The following is a 16,665-nucleotide window of genomic DNA, read 5'->3' on the forward strand; positions in this document are numbered from 1 at the left end:
TATGGGAATCCCACAAGCAGGATATGAGCTTTCCTACTGTTATGCCCCAGCAAATGGCATTCAGAAGTACCGTATTTTTCGCTCTATAGGACACACTTTTCCCCCTCCAAAAATGAAGGGGAAATGTGTGTGTGTCCTATGGAGCGAATGCAGGGGGAAGGCAGGCAGGAAAAGCCCTCAAAAACCGCACACAAGCTCCGCGCGGCTCCTGTGGGCTTTTGCGGGAGGTGGGGGTGTTGCCATAGCCCCGCGACCCTCTCCCGGCTGGAGAGGTGGCGCGCGGCTATGGCAGCAGCCTCTCCGCTGCGCGCCTTTCTGCTGCTCCCCGACTTGCTCTTTGGGGCTGGAGGTGGGCTTCCCCCCAGCAGCCCCAAAGAGCAGGTTGAAAGGAACCTGAACGGCACCTTGTTTTAGAGGGGGGAAACAAGGGGCAGCACCCTCTCTGCGCAGCACCTCCTGCCACTTCGCTGAAGAGGCGCTGGGCAGAGAGGGGAAGAATTTTTTTTCTCCCCCCTATAAAACAAGGTGTGTCCTTTTGTCCAGTGCGTCCTATAGAGCGAAAATACGGTATTTGCCTCTGATACTGAAGGTATCGGGAGGAATCCAAGAATTCAAAAATGCTTAGAGCCCAGTAAGTGCCTGCATAGAGTTAACTGCAGCTGCACCAAGCACGCTGGAACGAAACGCTAAACTATAGTTTAGAGTTAGGAGAACTAGCCTAGCCTCCCCTGAGCTCATGCACTCTGCTCTCTTCCCCGTAGCCACAAGGAAGAGGTTTTTTATTAGTAGTATTAACTGCAGCCGGTCCACATCGGGCAAGACTGCACAAACTTTGGGCAGTATTAACTATGGTTAGTGGAAACAAGCCAAGCCATAGTTTATTAGGCTGTCTGGTTTTTGCTAACTGTAGTTAAGATTAACCACAATTTAGTGTTCAAGTGACACCTAAAATGGAAGCAGTACCTTGTTTTGAATCTCCTTCTTGCAGAAAGAGAAGATAGGAAGGGGAGCGTGTGAGCCCAGTGAGACTAGGTGTAGTCTTGTAATGATAAACCATGGTTGAGCATTTCGTCCAAATGCAGCCATTATCTAATTCTATGTTGCATCCCAAGGTCCTCTTTAGCTATAGGTCACAGTACTTTGTACTCAGGTTTCATCAGTTAACACTGTCATACTATTATTGTGACATTACACCGGTTCAAAAGGAAGGAAGGAAGTTGATAATTTGACTGTTCGCCATTCCCATATTTTCTTCACTTCCTCTGTCTGTCTGCATATCTGACTTGGACAAGCTACATTGCAGATTGCACCCTTGCAGTCATAAAGTCCTAGTGGTTGTATCGCAGTGTCCCAGGTATTTTGCTGCTGCGATGCAAAACCAGAACTTACTGCTGTTCTGTTGAGCACAGCCCTGGCAACTGAATGTGTCCACTTTTTGGTTAATTGGTTATGTGCTATTTATTCAAAAGTGAGCATCAAAATGGAAAAATGTGGAAGCCATCAAATTGCAACATTTCGGACTTTTCATGGTTTTGCCCAGATACCATGGCAAAATCTACTTTTATGGCTCGATTCAGCGCCAGCAGAAATAGGAAGAGTCTGAAAATAGGAAGTGAGCAGAAAATGCTACTCTTACCTCCTGTTAGCATTTGTGAGCATTTGCAGATGCATTTGTCATTGTCTGCATCCTTTGTGCTAAAACCATTTCCTGGTTGGCTTATGCTGCTTATTTTCCCTGCCGTCCCCGTAACTCCTTTAAGGTGGATCCTGTAGAAAAGCAAAATGGGAAACAAACGAATACATGCTGAAGCAATTGTGGTGGTGAAGTCTGTGCTGGAAAGGAAGCGTTTTCCAAGAAGTATCCTGTTCTGTTCTCCAGTTAATGATCTACTATGTGTCTTTTGCACACAGTATGCCAGGAACTTCTTGTCAACAAAATGTGTTGTTCTGGAAGAGAAATAGCCTTGTTTGCTCCTGAACTGTTGTACTAGATTAGCAAAAACAACAAAGAGATTTGAATAGATATTAACTGTGACTGAATTACAGTCCAGAGCCTTCTGGAAGGACCACAGGTTCTCTGCTCGCGATCTAAAGCCAAAGAAAGTGTTTTTTCCTCTTCAAAATATAATTTTTGTATGCAAATTCACATTGATGGAATTGCTTGACCTGTTGAAACATACAATTCTTCAGCTGGGATATAACACTAGTGCTCTGGTGTTTTGGCACAGAAAGTATTCTTCCTTGCAGGTCCAAGTTGGAATTAGAAAGCTTACAATTTATATTCCTGCAAGAAGTGGTCTTATTTTTCAAAAGTTCTCAGCCCCCCACTGCTTCTCTTAAGATTCTGAAAGAAAGAGACTGTTCAAGCCAATTGCTATATAACAGAGTCTATTTTTTATGCTAGCATTTATAAACATTTAAGACGTTATTCAGAAAGGAGTCTGATCTGTCTCAGGAGCAATACAGAGAACCTGAAGGGGATGTATCCAAAGTTTGATAATTCAGTCTCATTGCCCTGATGAAGTGAAGGCCTTTGACATTTTCCTACTTGTCATTTGAAAATGTCTGTGAGTTCAAGCCAGCAAATGGCTACAGATATATAGCGTGGGAACATCGCCTCAGATTCAGCACTGAGCATTCAGATGACATACATCTGAAGCCATTTTCTGGCAACCATTCCACCTGTGCATTTGAAAACATTTAATGTCTGACAAAGCCAGATCTACCAAATGCTTCCTGTATCATCATGGCTTATAGGTACAATACACCGAGCTTTAGAATATCTATGCACAACATATAATGACTGATGCTTGAACAACAGCAGTCAGTGAGGTCCGGATCAAGTCTCTCCATCTCCCAGTCGAGATTTACATATTTTCTTTTGGGGAAAGTGTGCACAGCTGAAATCACTAGACATGTAACTCTTGGTGGTACATGCAGCCTTTTTCAGGCTATATCTGTGCATGGATCATGTTCAGTGGATGGCTAGGGGAGACTGTCATTGCTAGTTTATGTTGGATTCCCTCAGCAGCTGCCACTTTATTTAATCTATATCAGTGTTTATTTTGGCTTTTTCTCAGCTGCTTTACATTTCAAAGTTTTCAAAATGATAAGCAGAAACTGCTTTCAAGTAGTGTTACTATATAGCTTCACCGTCAGGTTGACTATCAAAATAATCTATGTTTCGTAAGTGAAACATGTTTTCAAACGCTACGTTTTGTGGCTCAAAAACTTGGTTGCATTTCAAAAGGACCTATATTTGCAGACAGCTATCTTGTTCTGTAGAAATTGCTTTTTAATAATGTAAATGGACAAGGGCAATGACCCATTTTGCAAAAGTTACCTTTATAAAGATTATATTGCCTTCATTTTAAAAAAAATCCCTGCTGTAGAGCCTAACTATTTTCAGATGAGGAAATATTTACGTTGGAGTCAGAATGATATTTTGCTTCCTTATGAAGAAGAAACAAAAGCTTTCTTTAGGATATTGCTGTGACCCACAGAATGCTTAAGTGGGCTGTACCTAAGTAAAAACTAACGTCCTTGCTAGTAAATCTTTCTTTGTACTTCGTTTTTTAATATAAGCAGAGCCCTGCAGACTCTAGTCTGTCCAGCCCAGCACCCTGCTCTCAGTGTGCCCAGTCAGATGCCCTTGGGAAGCCTACATGCAAAGACATGAGCACAACGGCACTCTTCACAATTGTGCTGCCCAGCAACTGGCATTCAGAGGACATAGACATCATATCTAGTAGCCACTCATAGTCTTACACCACAAATTTGTTGCTGGGACAGCTCTTGGGTTGGGGCAACTGAATAATATGTTTTAAACAGTTCTAGTTTTCTTCCTCTGTTTTGTTTTTGTTGGGTTGGTGTTGGTTAAATGTTTAGTTGGGGTTGGCAGTGACTGTAATTTGGTCATAACTGTAAACTGTTTATTGTTATTGTTGTTTTTAGTTTCTTTTGATTTATTGGTTTGTTTGTTGCTCATATGGGATATTTTGTTTTTTAATGTTTTATCTTTTGTTGTGTTTTTATATGTGTTGTAAGCTGCCCAGAGTGGCTGGGGAAACCCAGTCAGATGGGAGGGATATAAATTAAATTATTATTATTATTCATTTTTAAAGCCATCCATGTTGGTGGCCATCACTACATATGATGGATGCAAACGCCATCGTTTAATTATACTTCATTTGTCTGTCCTGGCTCTTCCACTATTCAGCTCCATTGGATGACCTCAGGTTCTAGTTTTATAAGAGGGAAAACCTCTTGCTTTCCAATTTCTCCACACTTAATAATCTATCGTGTCCCCTTTTACTCTTCCTTTTTTTCTTAAAACAAAAAGGCCCAAATGTTGTAACCTTTCCTCATAGAGGAGTCTCCCTGGCACCTTAATCATGTTGGTTCCCCTTTCCTGATCCTTTTCCAACTCTAAAACATCCCTTTTGAGGTCCAGCAAATATTATAGAATGGTACATTTGTACAATAAATTACGGTACCATGAACTTCTTCATTGGCTGTCAGAGCTAGTAAGGCAATGGAAAAGATCCTATGGTGATCTGTACTCAGTGACTGATGCCCGAACAAGGTGTATCTTTTTCCCAAACTGGGAAGGCTTTGAGTTTAAGTGGAGGAATTGCTTGACGCTTCCTCCTGCCCATTTCTCCACTCAAAATGCCCTCTCGGCAGGTGATTCTCCACCCATGGGGAATAGGCATGCTTCTATCTTCAAAACAATAAAAAGGAGCTTAGGGTTGCAATCCAGTACATGCATACTGGGGAGTAATTCCTGTTGAAAACAGGGCTTGCATCGGAAAGGCCATGTGTATAGGATTCTGCTGCATATTGCATTTAAGCATTTCCCATTATCTTTCAAGTCAATATATTGGTTCTTTGTCAAATGGTTATAACATTAAAAAAACAAAGTAGCAATTAAGTTTATAGATGAGCAATGGTCTAGCTCTTTTCAGCGTTGACTTACCTGTATTTTAGTTCTTCGTTTGCAAGATAGAAATGTTCATATAAGGAATATGCCTCATTTGCTTCCCAGTCCTTCAACTGTATTCTAAGAACATACTGCTTCTGATTGGTTAGTTGGGAAACTAACTCATTGCCCAGCCAGTACTCCCCAGAAGGATTCCCAAATCCCTGTAATCCAAATTGGACATTTTAACTGTATTAGTTTTGTTTGACTCTGAAGTCAGCAGGTCACGCCATCCCAAAAAATAAAATGTTACGGTTGTCAATCTGTCATCACATAAAACACTTCACAATGCCAAAATTTCTGGGTCTTTCTATTTTTTTGAGAAGTAGATTTCAACAAACGTAAACTTAGGAGTCTGGAAACAAAATGGAACTTTGTTCTTGCTAACTGTGGGGCAAAATGCCAGTGGAAATATCCATTAATATTTTTTTTAAAAAAAAACCCACCATAAATTAAACATCACCGTGTTAATAGCCAATGTGTGGGCTAAAGATTCCTTTTTAAAACACAGATGCCTCTCATGCAGTAACATAAGGCAGGTAAGATTGCTCTAGTCTCACCCGAAGAAAATGCCTTATTACATAGATCTAAGTTTTATAATTCATGTTAAACATCCAGAGCTTAGCTACTGGGCCTATGGTTTGCCTGTAGAAGACCCTAGTTTCATCCTCCTGCCTTCTCTGGTTAAAAGGAACTTAGGTCCAGAGCTATGAAAGATCTTATAACCTCCAATTGTGTGGGTGACCTCAGTTATAATCAAAGCTATTCAGAAGTTAAATTGTTCAAGATTATGGCAGTTCTGCCTTACCGCTTTGTACTCCGCCCACGTCCGGTCAAAGTCAACTTTGCCGTCTGAGCGTCGCTGAATAATCGTCCAACCTCCTCCGCTGGTCTCCATATCACAGTATGTCTGTCAGTACATACAAACATTGAAATTACTCACATTTCATTTGATTCATTCTATCTGATAGAAATTCTGGCAAAAAAAGCATTACTGTAAATGGGAGGAGGGAATAGGAAGACACTTACTCGCTCATTTCCATAGCATTTTTGTTGTTGTTGTATTAATAGCTTTTACTCCAACTTTTATTCCCAAGAGCTCAAGGTGGCGCATACATGGTTCTTCCCCCTCATCCTTTAATCCTCACAACCACCCTGTGAGGTAGGTTAGGCTGAGAGTCCCCGGTGAACTTCTATAACTAAAATGAGCTGCTTGCTATGCAAACGCTGTTACCTTAATCCAGCAAGATAGATAACAAGTATGAACTCAAGGATGCTGTGGAGGGAGAAAAACTGCCCTGAGCATGCATGGGACAAGTCCAAAGTGCTCCTGCACTAGTTGTACACAAATAAACGGTACCGTTGAAGGGGAATTGTTGCTTTCTACTTGCCGCCATTACTGGCAAGTAGAAAGCAACCAGTAGTGATGTATGGAAGTGAGAGCTGGACCATAAAGAAAGCTGATCGCCGAAGAATTGATGCTTTTGAATTATGGTGCTGGAGGAGACTCTTGAGAGTCCCATGGACTGCAAGAAGATCAAACCTCTCCATTCTGAAGGAAATCAGCCCTGAGTGCTCACTGGAAGGACAGATCCTGAAGCTAAGGCTGCAATACTTTGGCCACCTCATGAGAAGAGATGACTCCCTGGAAAAGACCCTGATGTTGGGAAAGATTGAGGGCACAAGGAGAAGGGGACGACAGAGGACGAGATGGTTGGACAGTGTTCTCGAAGTGACCAGCATGAGTTTGACCAAACTGCAGGAGGCAGTGGAAGACAGGAGTGCCTGGCGTGCTCTGGTTCATGGGTCACGAAGAGTCGGACATGACTAAACGACTAAACAACAACAACAACAACTTGCCGCCATTATTTTCCTTATTGGTCTCCATTATTGCCCTTAAAACTGCCTATGCTAACCATCTAGTCCAGGCATAGGCAAACTTGGCCCTCCAGATGTTTTGGGACTACAATTCCCATCATCCCAGACCGCTGGTCCTGTTAGCTAGGGATGATGGGAGTTGCAGTCCCAAAACATCTGGAGGGCCGAGTTTGCCTATGCCTGATCTAGTCTGATGTGGAGGTTTCATGAAACTTAGAGATTCATGAATTCACAGAGGCCTCTCCAACAGATAGGCAAAGGAAACTTGTTGCTGCACTACAATTCCTATCCTACCTGTCCATTAGCTTTGTTGGCTGAGGCTGATGGGAGTTGGCATCTGTAGGGCTGCAGATTGTGTTGCAATGAAACCATATTCCTGAAATGGTTAAAATGTTAGCTAAAGTCTCCTTCCATCAGATCCTGTATTTTGCTGCCAATTTTGGTTTCCAAAACACTTCTGTTTTCTTTTTGTTTTTGAAGGCCTTTCTTTGTTGCTCTGGGGGAGACCTACATAAAGCTGAAAACTAAGGAGCATTATTAATGGACAGAAGCCCATATAATTAAGGATTGGATTAGGTAGATCGTGGTAGATGGAATGCATCCCCTTCAAAAAATGCATGACTAATTCTAGTTCAGGAGGTTATTTACTATGGCCCTTCAGTTTCCTCAACAGAATTGGTTTGAACTTTTCGGCTGCTAAAAGGCGTAATTTAGTATTTAAAAGGGCAAGGGTTTTCCAAATGGGTGTTGCACTGAAAGAGTAAACAACCATAGGATTCACAAAATCATTGAAGTGCACAAAGAACATTTTGGCAACAGAATGTATAGAATTTCTATGAAACGGGAGGCCAAAGTTAGACTCTAAACAACCACGTGCTCATTGAGATTTTGGCTATGTGCTTTTCAAACAGCAGCCCTCCCTGGCACCAAGCAAAGAGTTTTTGAAACTTCTGCTGTTTGTGGTGTGGCATGATGGTGTGATATTTCTTTGGGGTCCCACTAACCTGCCTCAAGCTATTTTTCAGTTGCATGTAGTAGGTAAATATAATATGGCCCTCTTAAATGATTATTGTTTCTTAAGATAGGGGAGAAATGAGATCACTTCTAACAACAGTACAGTGGTTTTTTGCCTTGTCAGTTTTTAGCATGTCAGTTTTACACTGTGCTTTCCAATGAAAGCTTGCAGGGGGGAAAACAAGCCCAGTAAAATACATTGTGCAGCAGTGTTTATAAGTCTCTTGGGAATTTAGAGTCAGCATCGAGAGGAAAAAGATCAAAACAGAGTAAACGCCGAGAGGAAAAAGATCAAAACACAAACAGCCAGAGTCTAACAAATGAAAGGCAATTCTGTGTCACCGCTCACAAAGTAAGTAAAATAACATCAATAACCTCTGAAATAAATGGCAGTTTGAGATAATAATTTGGACATCTATCCCAGCCTACAAAAATGTCACCCATATTTTCTCTATTGATGTAATGGTAGCAATTCTGCAGCTTCCATATGCAGTGATACCCACCAGGACTGCTTCTGCAAAACTTCAATTTCCAAGGGGTGCTATAGGTGGCTCCATGTAAACTGCACTGAAATGAATGAAGGCAGTGCAATAATAGTGTTTGATGGATTGCACTCCTAAGGCTGTGATAATCCATTAAACTTCTTCTGCAAATAAGAGTCAGTATGATGAAGTCTAAACACTATAATCATTGTATTCTATGTAGCAGGTCTGGGAATAAAAATAGCATCATCAATCATACTGCCTAATTACTGGCCTAACAATGACCCTGATTTTGGGTGGGTGTTTTGTTTTGCTTTTTTTAAAAAGAGCTCTTTACAGAAACATAGTAAAACAGTGGTATGCAGAAACCTGACGATTACTTGAAATATGTAGAGCTGACATGTTCCACCACAAGCCTGTTGACTGACGTGTAAGATACTGAGAAGGCTATTGAAGTCACTTACAAAACTGAGCAGATATCCAAGTGCAGAATATTGAAACTACAGTGCTAAAAGTGGTTTATGTTTGACGCAGTGAGAGCCAATGTGGACCAGATGTTTCTAGTGTACTGTCCACCCAACTGCTCTACAATCTCCCTGACCAAGCTGGCAGAGGTAGGTTCAGCGTTGGGGTTGGAGAACCCTTTCACAGTGTTGTTGAGGGTGGGGGGAGGCATCTATATCCATGCCAAAACTGCTTCAGATGAGTCATATCAGGACTTCATGGCCTCCACGATAGCTATGCGGCTTTTTCAATACATCAGTGGTGCAATACATGTAACTGGTCATACCCTCAACCTGGTCTTTGCCACAGAGCAGAATGGAAATACTCTGTTGATTGTGTGTGTGTTCACTATGAATCCATTGTCACCATCATCTTTTTATTATTTGTACCCTGACCATCTGACTCAGTTGCCCCAGCCACGCTAAGCAGCTTCCAACAGATATATAAAAAAATAAAATAAAACATCAAACGTTATCTTTGATGCCTTTGGATGTCTTCTAAAAGTTGTATAGTTATCTCCTTGAAATCTGATGGGAAGGTGTTCCACAGGGTGGGCGCCACTACCGAGAAGGCCCTCTGCCTGGTTCCCTGTGACTTCACTTCTCGCAGTGAGGGTACTGCCAGAAGTCCCTCAGACAGACCACTCTCTGGTGAGGTTTGGGCTAAATCTTCAAGTATGTGGGACCCAGTGAGTTAGTCTGCTTTTGAAGACTGCTGGTATCTGACAGATTCCTGAATGCTCTGGGGGATTCTCCGGCTGACATGTCTGGCACCCCTGTTGAGACTATTGTTTCACTATGAAATGGTGAGCTGCATAAAGCTATTGAGGGAGTATTTCCCCTTCCCATGTTTTCTTAATTTGTTTGTTCCTCAGCTTCTTGGCCTCCTTCAGTGTATGAATGTGGTTGTGTTGTGAATTTGCAGAAGGGGTGGGGCCATCAATCTAGCTACTGAAGAACAATTAGATGGGGACAACTATACATCATAGTGGTCAACAAAGTTTGCAACTGGACAGTCTCCAGACTGTTGATCTACATAAGGATGGACACGGAAAGCATTCTTAGCCCTCTTTCATAAGACTATACTGCTGTTGTTGCATTTTCCTTTTCTAAATTGGAAAGCGGAGTTTCATGGTGAGTTTAAAAGTACTTAAAACTGACACAATGATATTGGGGGGAAAATATTGAAGGAGGATCTGGTCCTGCCTAAATTTAATCAAGAGAATGTTTTACCTTTTTTGCATCTCCTGTGTTTGGCACTGTTAATGTGTAGACACCACTGGTTGTCAGTCCTGCTTTGAATGCTTCAGCACAGTCCTTGAAACTGATGTGTTCTCCTCCAGTTTCCAGAGCATTATTGGATGCTGAAAAGCAAGTACACATATTAAGCATATAATATAAATGCATTCAAATGGCCATTGTATTTGAAAAACCTCTAGGAAAACTTCTACAGAGCTGACTTTAGCTATGTACTATTCTCTTCTCTGCCTCATTTGTTCAAAGCCTTTCAGATTGTTTACCTTTTAGATCTGCTTCATAAATTTGGTTTCCTTAAAGTACAAGGTTGCTTCCAGCTTTTTAATTGTTTTTCCACACTCCTCTGATAGTTGACACTTTTAGAAGCGCCCCCCCCCCGACACTGGCAAGTGTTCAGGATTTTATTTTTTTCCCACATCGGTGCTGAGGCTAACACAGCTTGTTTACTTGTTTGTGCACTAACTTAGGAGATAACATCAGCAGAAACACGCAGAGTTTTGGAAATATGCTTAACAGGCTATCTTTAGGCCTTTGAGGACTGTATTGTCCTGTATAGGGCATGGTGGTTTTGCTTAAAGAAGAAGAAGAAAACATTCTGAATTGGTTCCGTGTTTATTATGTTTGCGTAACTATATTTATAATTACCGTATTTTTTGCTCTATAAGATGCACCAGACCACAAGACGCACCTAATTTTTGGAGGAGGAAAACAAGAAAAAAAATATTCTGAATCTCAGAAGCCAGAACAGCAAGAGGGATCGCTGCGCAGTGAAAGCAGCAATCCCTCTTGCTGTTCTGGCTTCTGGGATAGCTGCACAGCCTGCATTCGCTCCATAAGACGCACACACATTTCCCCTTACTTTTTAGGAGGGAAAAAGTGTGTCTTATAGAGCAAAAAATACGGTATTTGTAAATAGAAATGGACCTGCAATAAAATATGTGCAGTGAAGAGTGCAGCAGTTCAGCTAGCCATGCCTTATTTCAGTCATCGTCCCCCACCCCAGTTTTCTTCCTTCTTCCAACAACCAGTCAGTATGCTCAGTCCCCATTGGGCTGCTGTGATTCCATTTTCTTCTTCTTCTTTTTTAGGCTTCTGCAAAATATGCAGTTCATCAAGCATGCCAATATTGTCTTCATGTGTGTGGATGGTACTGTTTTGGCTACATTAAATAAACTCCACACTTGGGGAATGAGTTCGCTTGCGACTTTTTTCAGCTGGAACTCAATTCTGGCACCTCTCATGTGGGCACCATTGCCATTCTAAGAGAAGAAGAATGAGTTCTGGCACCTCTTTTTCTAGAAAAATAGCACTGAATATATAGAATCATGGTAATTAATGGTGGAGTAAAAGTTTGTTCCTATCTTCTCAAGTTCTGAGGCCGTTAACAATTAACAGCAAGTAGCATCCCTGTCACATTTTAAACGTGTTACTTTCAATTCTGTGCATACGGCTTGGGAGATTTTGTGTAAAGCGTGGGAACTAAACCTAATCAACCTCAGAGAAACCCCCTAGAATCACAAAACGGGGACTGTGAAGGGCTTTAGTTGGCGTTAGCTGGGTCCTCCTCATTGCTGGTGTCACACAAGCTGCAAAAGACAGCCTCTGGCGCCTCAAAGGGTTAATTTAATTCAGATACTAGAGAGCAACCAGAATTGTCTTTGGCAGAAGTTAGTCCTCTGTGGTCACACTGTAATGGTGCCAGAGGCTTTGGCCTTGTGGGTGACCCGCAGGCTTGTCATTCTCAGAATTACTATGGTATGAGGTTCGACACACACACAGGAAAGCAGGCTAACCAGATCTCACGCTGGTGCCAGGCTCAGAGTATCTTTGGCCCTCGTCATTCCTTTCTTACCCACATGGATAGGCAACAAACTGGCCTAAGCCTACGCATACCTGTTATAATTATACTTTACACTTGGAAAGAATCTGAGGGTCGTTGCGGAGGTGGGGGAAAGCTCACCAAAAAGGAAATTGTTTCTCACTGCAGCAATTAGCGTCTTCTACTCCACTTACGGTTTGGTGTAGAAATCATAGAGAACAGGCTCTGCACAGTCTCCCTCAGATCGTGTTGCTGTTTTTGCAGGAACGAGTTGTTGGCTGTGGCTGTGGCCAGCTGTTTTTCTAGTTCTTCTATTGTGGAGTTCTGTCTGGACACGAGTGACTGGAGCTTATCTTTCTCATCTCTAATCGACTGTAACTGGGACGTATGCTTGTCTTCTATATCAATAACTTTTTTTTCCAGAAAGCTAAAAAAAATAAGAGGGGGAAGAAAACACTGTTATTGGTTTAGCACTTTTACGTGGCTAAAGTGAGGGGGGGGGGGGACAAAACTGAGCCAGCTAAGGAACCACAAGTTTCCACTGTAGGTTCTGATCAGAAGTTACCTGCCATACAAAGTCTGGTGAGACACCCGAGTGCCTCTCCTGTTCCCCAGCTCCTAATGGTGAACAAAAAGTAAAGTCTTTTGCAAGCTTATACCATGGTTATTTGAACGTAGTATCTAATTCCCTGATCTGTTCCTTACAAATAGTAGTGGATTTTGCGGTGGGAGGAGACCCACAGTGCCATGTTTCAGTACAGGGTTCCCCAAACTTGGATATCCAGCTGGTTTTGGACTACAACTCCCTTCATCCCTTGCTAGCAGGATCAATGGCTGGGGATAATGGGAATTGTGGTGCAAAAACAGCTGGAAACCTAAGTTTGGGAAACCCTGTGTTAGAAGAATCACATATTCCTTTGCTCTGATGATCTAAATTCTACAACATGAATGCATGATGCGAATTCAGCACAATATACACAATAGCCTTTTCTTTTGTTTTGTTTTTTTTAAAAAAAGATTTTTATTGAAGTTTTACAGAAAAGAAAAATAGAAATTCACAGAATAAAAAAACCCTAGATTACAAAAAAAAGAAAGAAACACCAAAAATACAAAAAGAAAGCACAACTAATTAAGAAAAATTAAATTTAAACAAAGAAGAGTTAAAACCAATCCATTTTTCCAATAACCTCAATTTCATATGCTTATGTTCTTGACCTCCTCGCACCTCCCCCCTTTTGTATTCCCATTCAGATATTTAATTCAGCAAATTCTTACCCTTTTTCAAATGTTAAACTTTATACCATAACATATACTATATCCATATTTTCAAGCATATCAATACCTTTTTTTGCATAATCTTATTAACTTTTATCACTAATTACCACTTATTGCCAATCCAAGCATAGTTTTAGCATTCATTAATTTTATAGTATTTCTGAAGATAGTCTTTGAATTTCTTCCAGTCTTCTTCCACCAACTCTTCTCCCAGGTCTCGGATTCTGCCAGTCATTTCCGCCAGTTCCATATACTCTATCAGCTTCATCTGCCACTCTTCCAGGGTGGGTAGCTCTTGTGTCTTCCAATACTTTGCGATGAGAATTCTTGCTGCTGTTGTTGCGTACATAAAGAAATTTCTGTCTTTCTTTGGCACCAATTGGCCCACCATGCCCAAGAGAAAGGCCTCTGGCTTCTTAAGGAATGTATGTTTAAATATTTTTTTCATTTCATTATATATCATCTCCCAGAAAGCCTTAATCTTTGGGCATGTCCACCAAAGGTGAAAGAATGTTCCTTCACTTTCTTTACACTTCCAACATTTATTGTCAGGCAAGTGATAGATTTTTGCAAGCTTGACTGGTGTCATGTACCACCTGTATATCATTTTCATAATATTCTCTCTTAGGGCATTACATGCCGTAAATTTCATACCTGTGGTCCACAACCATTCCCAGTCAGCAAACATGATGTTATGACCAACATCTTGTGCCCATTTAATCATAGCAGATTTAACTGTTTCATCCTGCGTATTCCATTTTAGCAGCAAGTTATACATTCTTGAGAGTGTTTTAGTTTTGGATTCTAACAACTCAGTTTCCAATTTAGATTTTTCCACCTGGAAGCCTATTTTTTTATCCAAGTTATAGGCTTCTCTTATTTGAAAATAGTGCAGCCAATCTCGCACCTTATCTTTTAATTTCTCAAAACTCTGCAGTTTCAGTTTATCTCCTTCTTGTTCCAATATTTCCCAATATTTCGGCCATTTGGCCTCCATATTGGACTTTTTCAGTGCCTTTGCTTCCATTGGTGACAACCACCTTGGGGTTTTATTCTCCAGTAAGTCTTTATATCTTAACCAGACATTAAACAATGCTTTCCTGACAATATGATTTTTAAATGCCTTATGAGCTTTAACCTTGTCGTACCACAAATATGCATGCCACCCAAAAACATTGTTAAAACCTTCTAAATCCAAAATGTCTGTGTTTTCAAGAAGCAGCCATTCTTTCAGCCAACAAAATGCAGCCGATTCATAATAAAGTTTCAATAGCCTTTTCTTTTGGTCAACTCTGCAGCTTTTAATTTTGCTTAATTCTGCAACTTTCACTCTTTTGCAAAATTTACTCCGATTCTGACAACATACTGTAAAAGAGAATCGGGATCTGTGCAGGCCACTAAAGCCCTACCCCAATGCCTAGGAAATCTGATTCAGCTGCCCCTCTGGCAGCTGAGATTCCAGCAGCCATTGCAAACTTGCTTTCAAATGCATCTTCAGAACGTTGACGCTACACGGTTTTAGAACTGGGCAGGGGGAATGAAATTTGAGATTCTCATGATGCTGAATTCCTCAATCAATGCTGTTATGTACTGAAGTTCTCACCCTGGGCCAGCAGGGGGATACTGTAGATAGTTATGCAAATGAAGGATCAAAAGTGACGTTCAGTGATTGGATGGATACTGTAGATAGTTATGCAAATGAAGGATCGAAAGTGACGTTCAGTGATTGGATAGTTTTAGAAAGTTGTTACAGTAACGAGGTACTGGAGCTCTATATAAGCAGGCTGACTGAGCCCTTCAGTTCAGTTCTGTTTCAGCTTACAAATAAAGAGCTGCTTTGGAAGAATCGCTGTGTCGTCTGATATGTTCACCCACAACTTAACAAATGCCATGTTTGGTTTTGCTGTATATGCATAAATCAAGCAGTCCTGCTGTATATGTCCTGCCCTGAAGACACCATATTCAAATAACTGCTGTTCAGCATCGATTGCGTGCATTAGAAGCTGTGTTGGATCAGCAGACCAGATTTCATTTTACACTTCTTCTATGTACGCTGAGAAAATCTTTCACAACTCAGGTCCCATAGTATACTTGTTCTAGCAAAGGACAAGTGTGTTCAAGTGCTATCCCTGCACTTGCCGCAATAAATCACATTGTAATAGTGAACCCATATTTTCTTTGCTCCCCTTGAGTAAAGTATCTTGTTTGCATAAAACAAACCTTGCAGGAGCATGCACAAATATAGCAAGGGAGTGAAGACAAATATGAAAACATGCCCTTTCCTTTCAGCACTCATGTTTACCAGAAATGAAAAGCCATTTCAGCATAGGACTTCAGCTGAATCATACAGCTTGGCTCATTTTACATTCAACCCCGCATTGTACTGTTAGAAGCACAGGATGGCAACCCTATGATTCGAAACATATTTCATCTTCATTTCAGAAAACAATTCCCCTTTCTCTGTAATATAGCTGTTGACACATCAGCTTCTCCCTGTGAGGACTGTTAAGCCGAACAGATGGGCTGATTATGCATTTACCATTGAAAAATTGTGTCGGTAGCAGATTACAATCCAGTTTGGAGAACAGTAAGGTTGATTTCTCTTCCATGTGAGACTAGCCAACTGCAGATCACGCATGAGGCTTATGCAGTAAGCAAAGTTCACAGTTCCCCCTCTTTTCTCCAGCTAGCCTAATGTGATCCCAGCTCAGCAAGAAATGTTAACAGTTCTGTTGGCCAGCTGTCATTCAAAATGTTCTGGGTAAACAAAAAGAGCCTCCAAGTCCTTTGATGTTGTATGCTGAGAATGGATGCAAGCAGGGATCATGTCTGGCTCTCAATTAATACAAAAGGAAGCCAAGAGTGGAATCAAATACTTATCTCTTTGGTGGTTTGAAAATCACAGTAACATTTTTGCAGCATCCAGCGCAGCTGGACAGCCAGATTTTGCCTGGCAATCAAATAAGCTTTCTCATTAGGAATGAAGGGTGAGTTTCCCCCCTTTTGGTGGGGGAAATGGTAAATAAAGGATATTTCAAATCCACCATCTTGTCACACCAGGTAGGTTTAGAATATGGCTCTAGTGAAAGACACACAGACAAGAGATGGATTGTTTTGTCATCTGATAGGCAGGAACTCATTATATTCCTTGGTATGATCAAGTGGGTGAGACACAACTTGGCATCTTTTGCTAAATAAATAAATAATGCTGCCTTATGAGTGGGAAATAATAATAATAATTATTATTATTATTATTATTATTATTATTATTATTATTTATACCCCGCCCTCCCCAGCCAAGGCCGGGCTCAGGGCGGCTAACAAGCAATAATAAAAACAAGTTGAATGAATATGACTTAAAAACAACATTAAAATACAACATTAAAATATTGAAACATTAAAATATTGAAACATTAAAATATTGAAACATTAAAATATTAATATGTAGCCTCATCG

General features: G+C 41.0%; 2 protein-coding genes across 2 annotated transcripts in view; one reads left to right on the forward strand and one right to left on the reverse strand.

The window, feature by feature from the left end:
• The window catches only part of MCPH1 (microcephalin 1), a 107,357-nt gene that overhangs the window by 33,095 nt on the left and 57,597 nt on the right, over positions 1-16,665 (forward strand). The gene's annotated exons all lie outside the window — the stretch shown is intronic.
• Positions 1-16,665, reverse strand: part of ANGPT2 (angiopoietin 2) — a 45,314-nt gene that overhangs the window by 1,760 nt on the left and 26,889 nt on the right. Inside the window, exons 4-8 of the mRNA XM_053380822.1 lie at positions 12,129-12,361; positions 10,092-10,222; positions 5,790-5,891; positions 4,979-5,145; positions 1,637-1,767 (exon numbers count right to left, since the gene is read on the reverse strand). Of these exons, the coding sequence (XP_053236797.1) occupies positions 1,637-1,767; positions 4,979-5,145; positions 5,790-5,891; positions 10,092-10,222; positions 12,129-12,361 (764 nt within the window). The remainder of the gene's footprint in view (positions 1-1,636; positions 1,768-4,978; positions 5,146-5,789; positions 5,892-10,091; positions 10,223-12,128; positions 12,362-16,665) is intronic.

This window comes from Podarcis raffonei, chromosome 3 (assembly GCF_027172205.1).
Source record: "Podarcis raffonei isolate rPodRaf1 chromosome 3, rPodRaf1.pri, whole genome shotgun sequence".
NCBI lineage: Eukaryota > Metazoa > Chordata > Lepidosauria > Squamata > Lacertidae > Podarcis > Podarcis raffonei.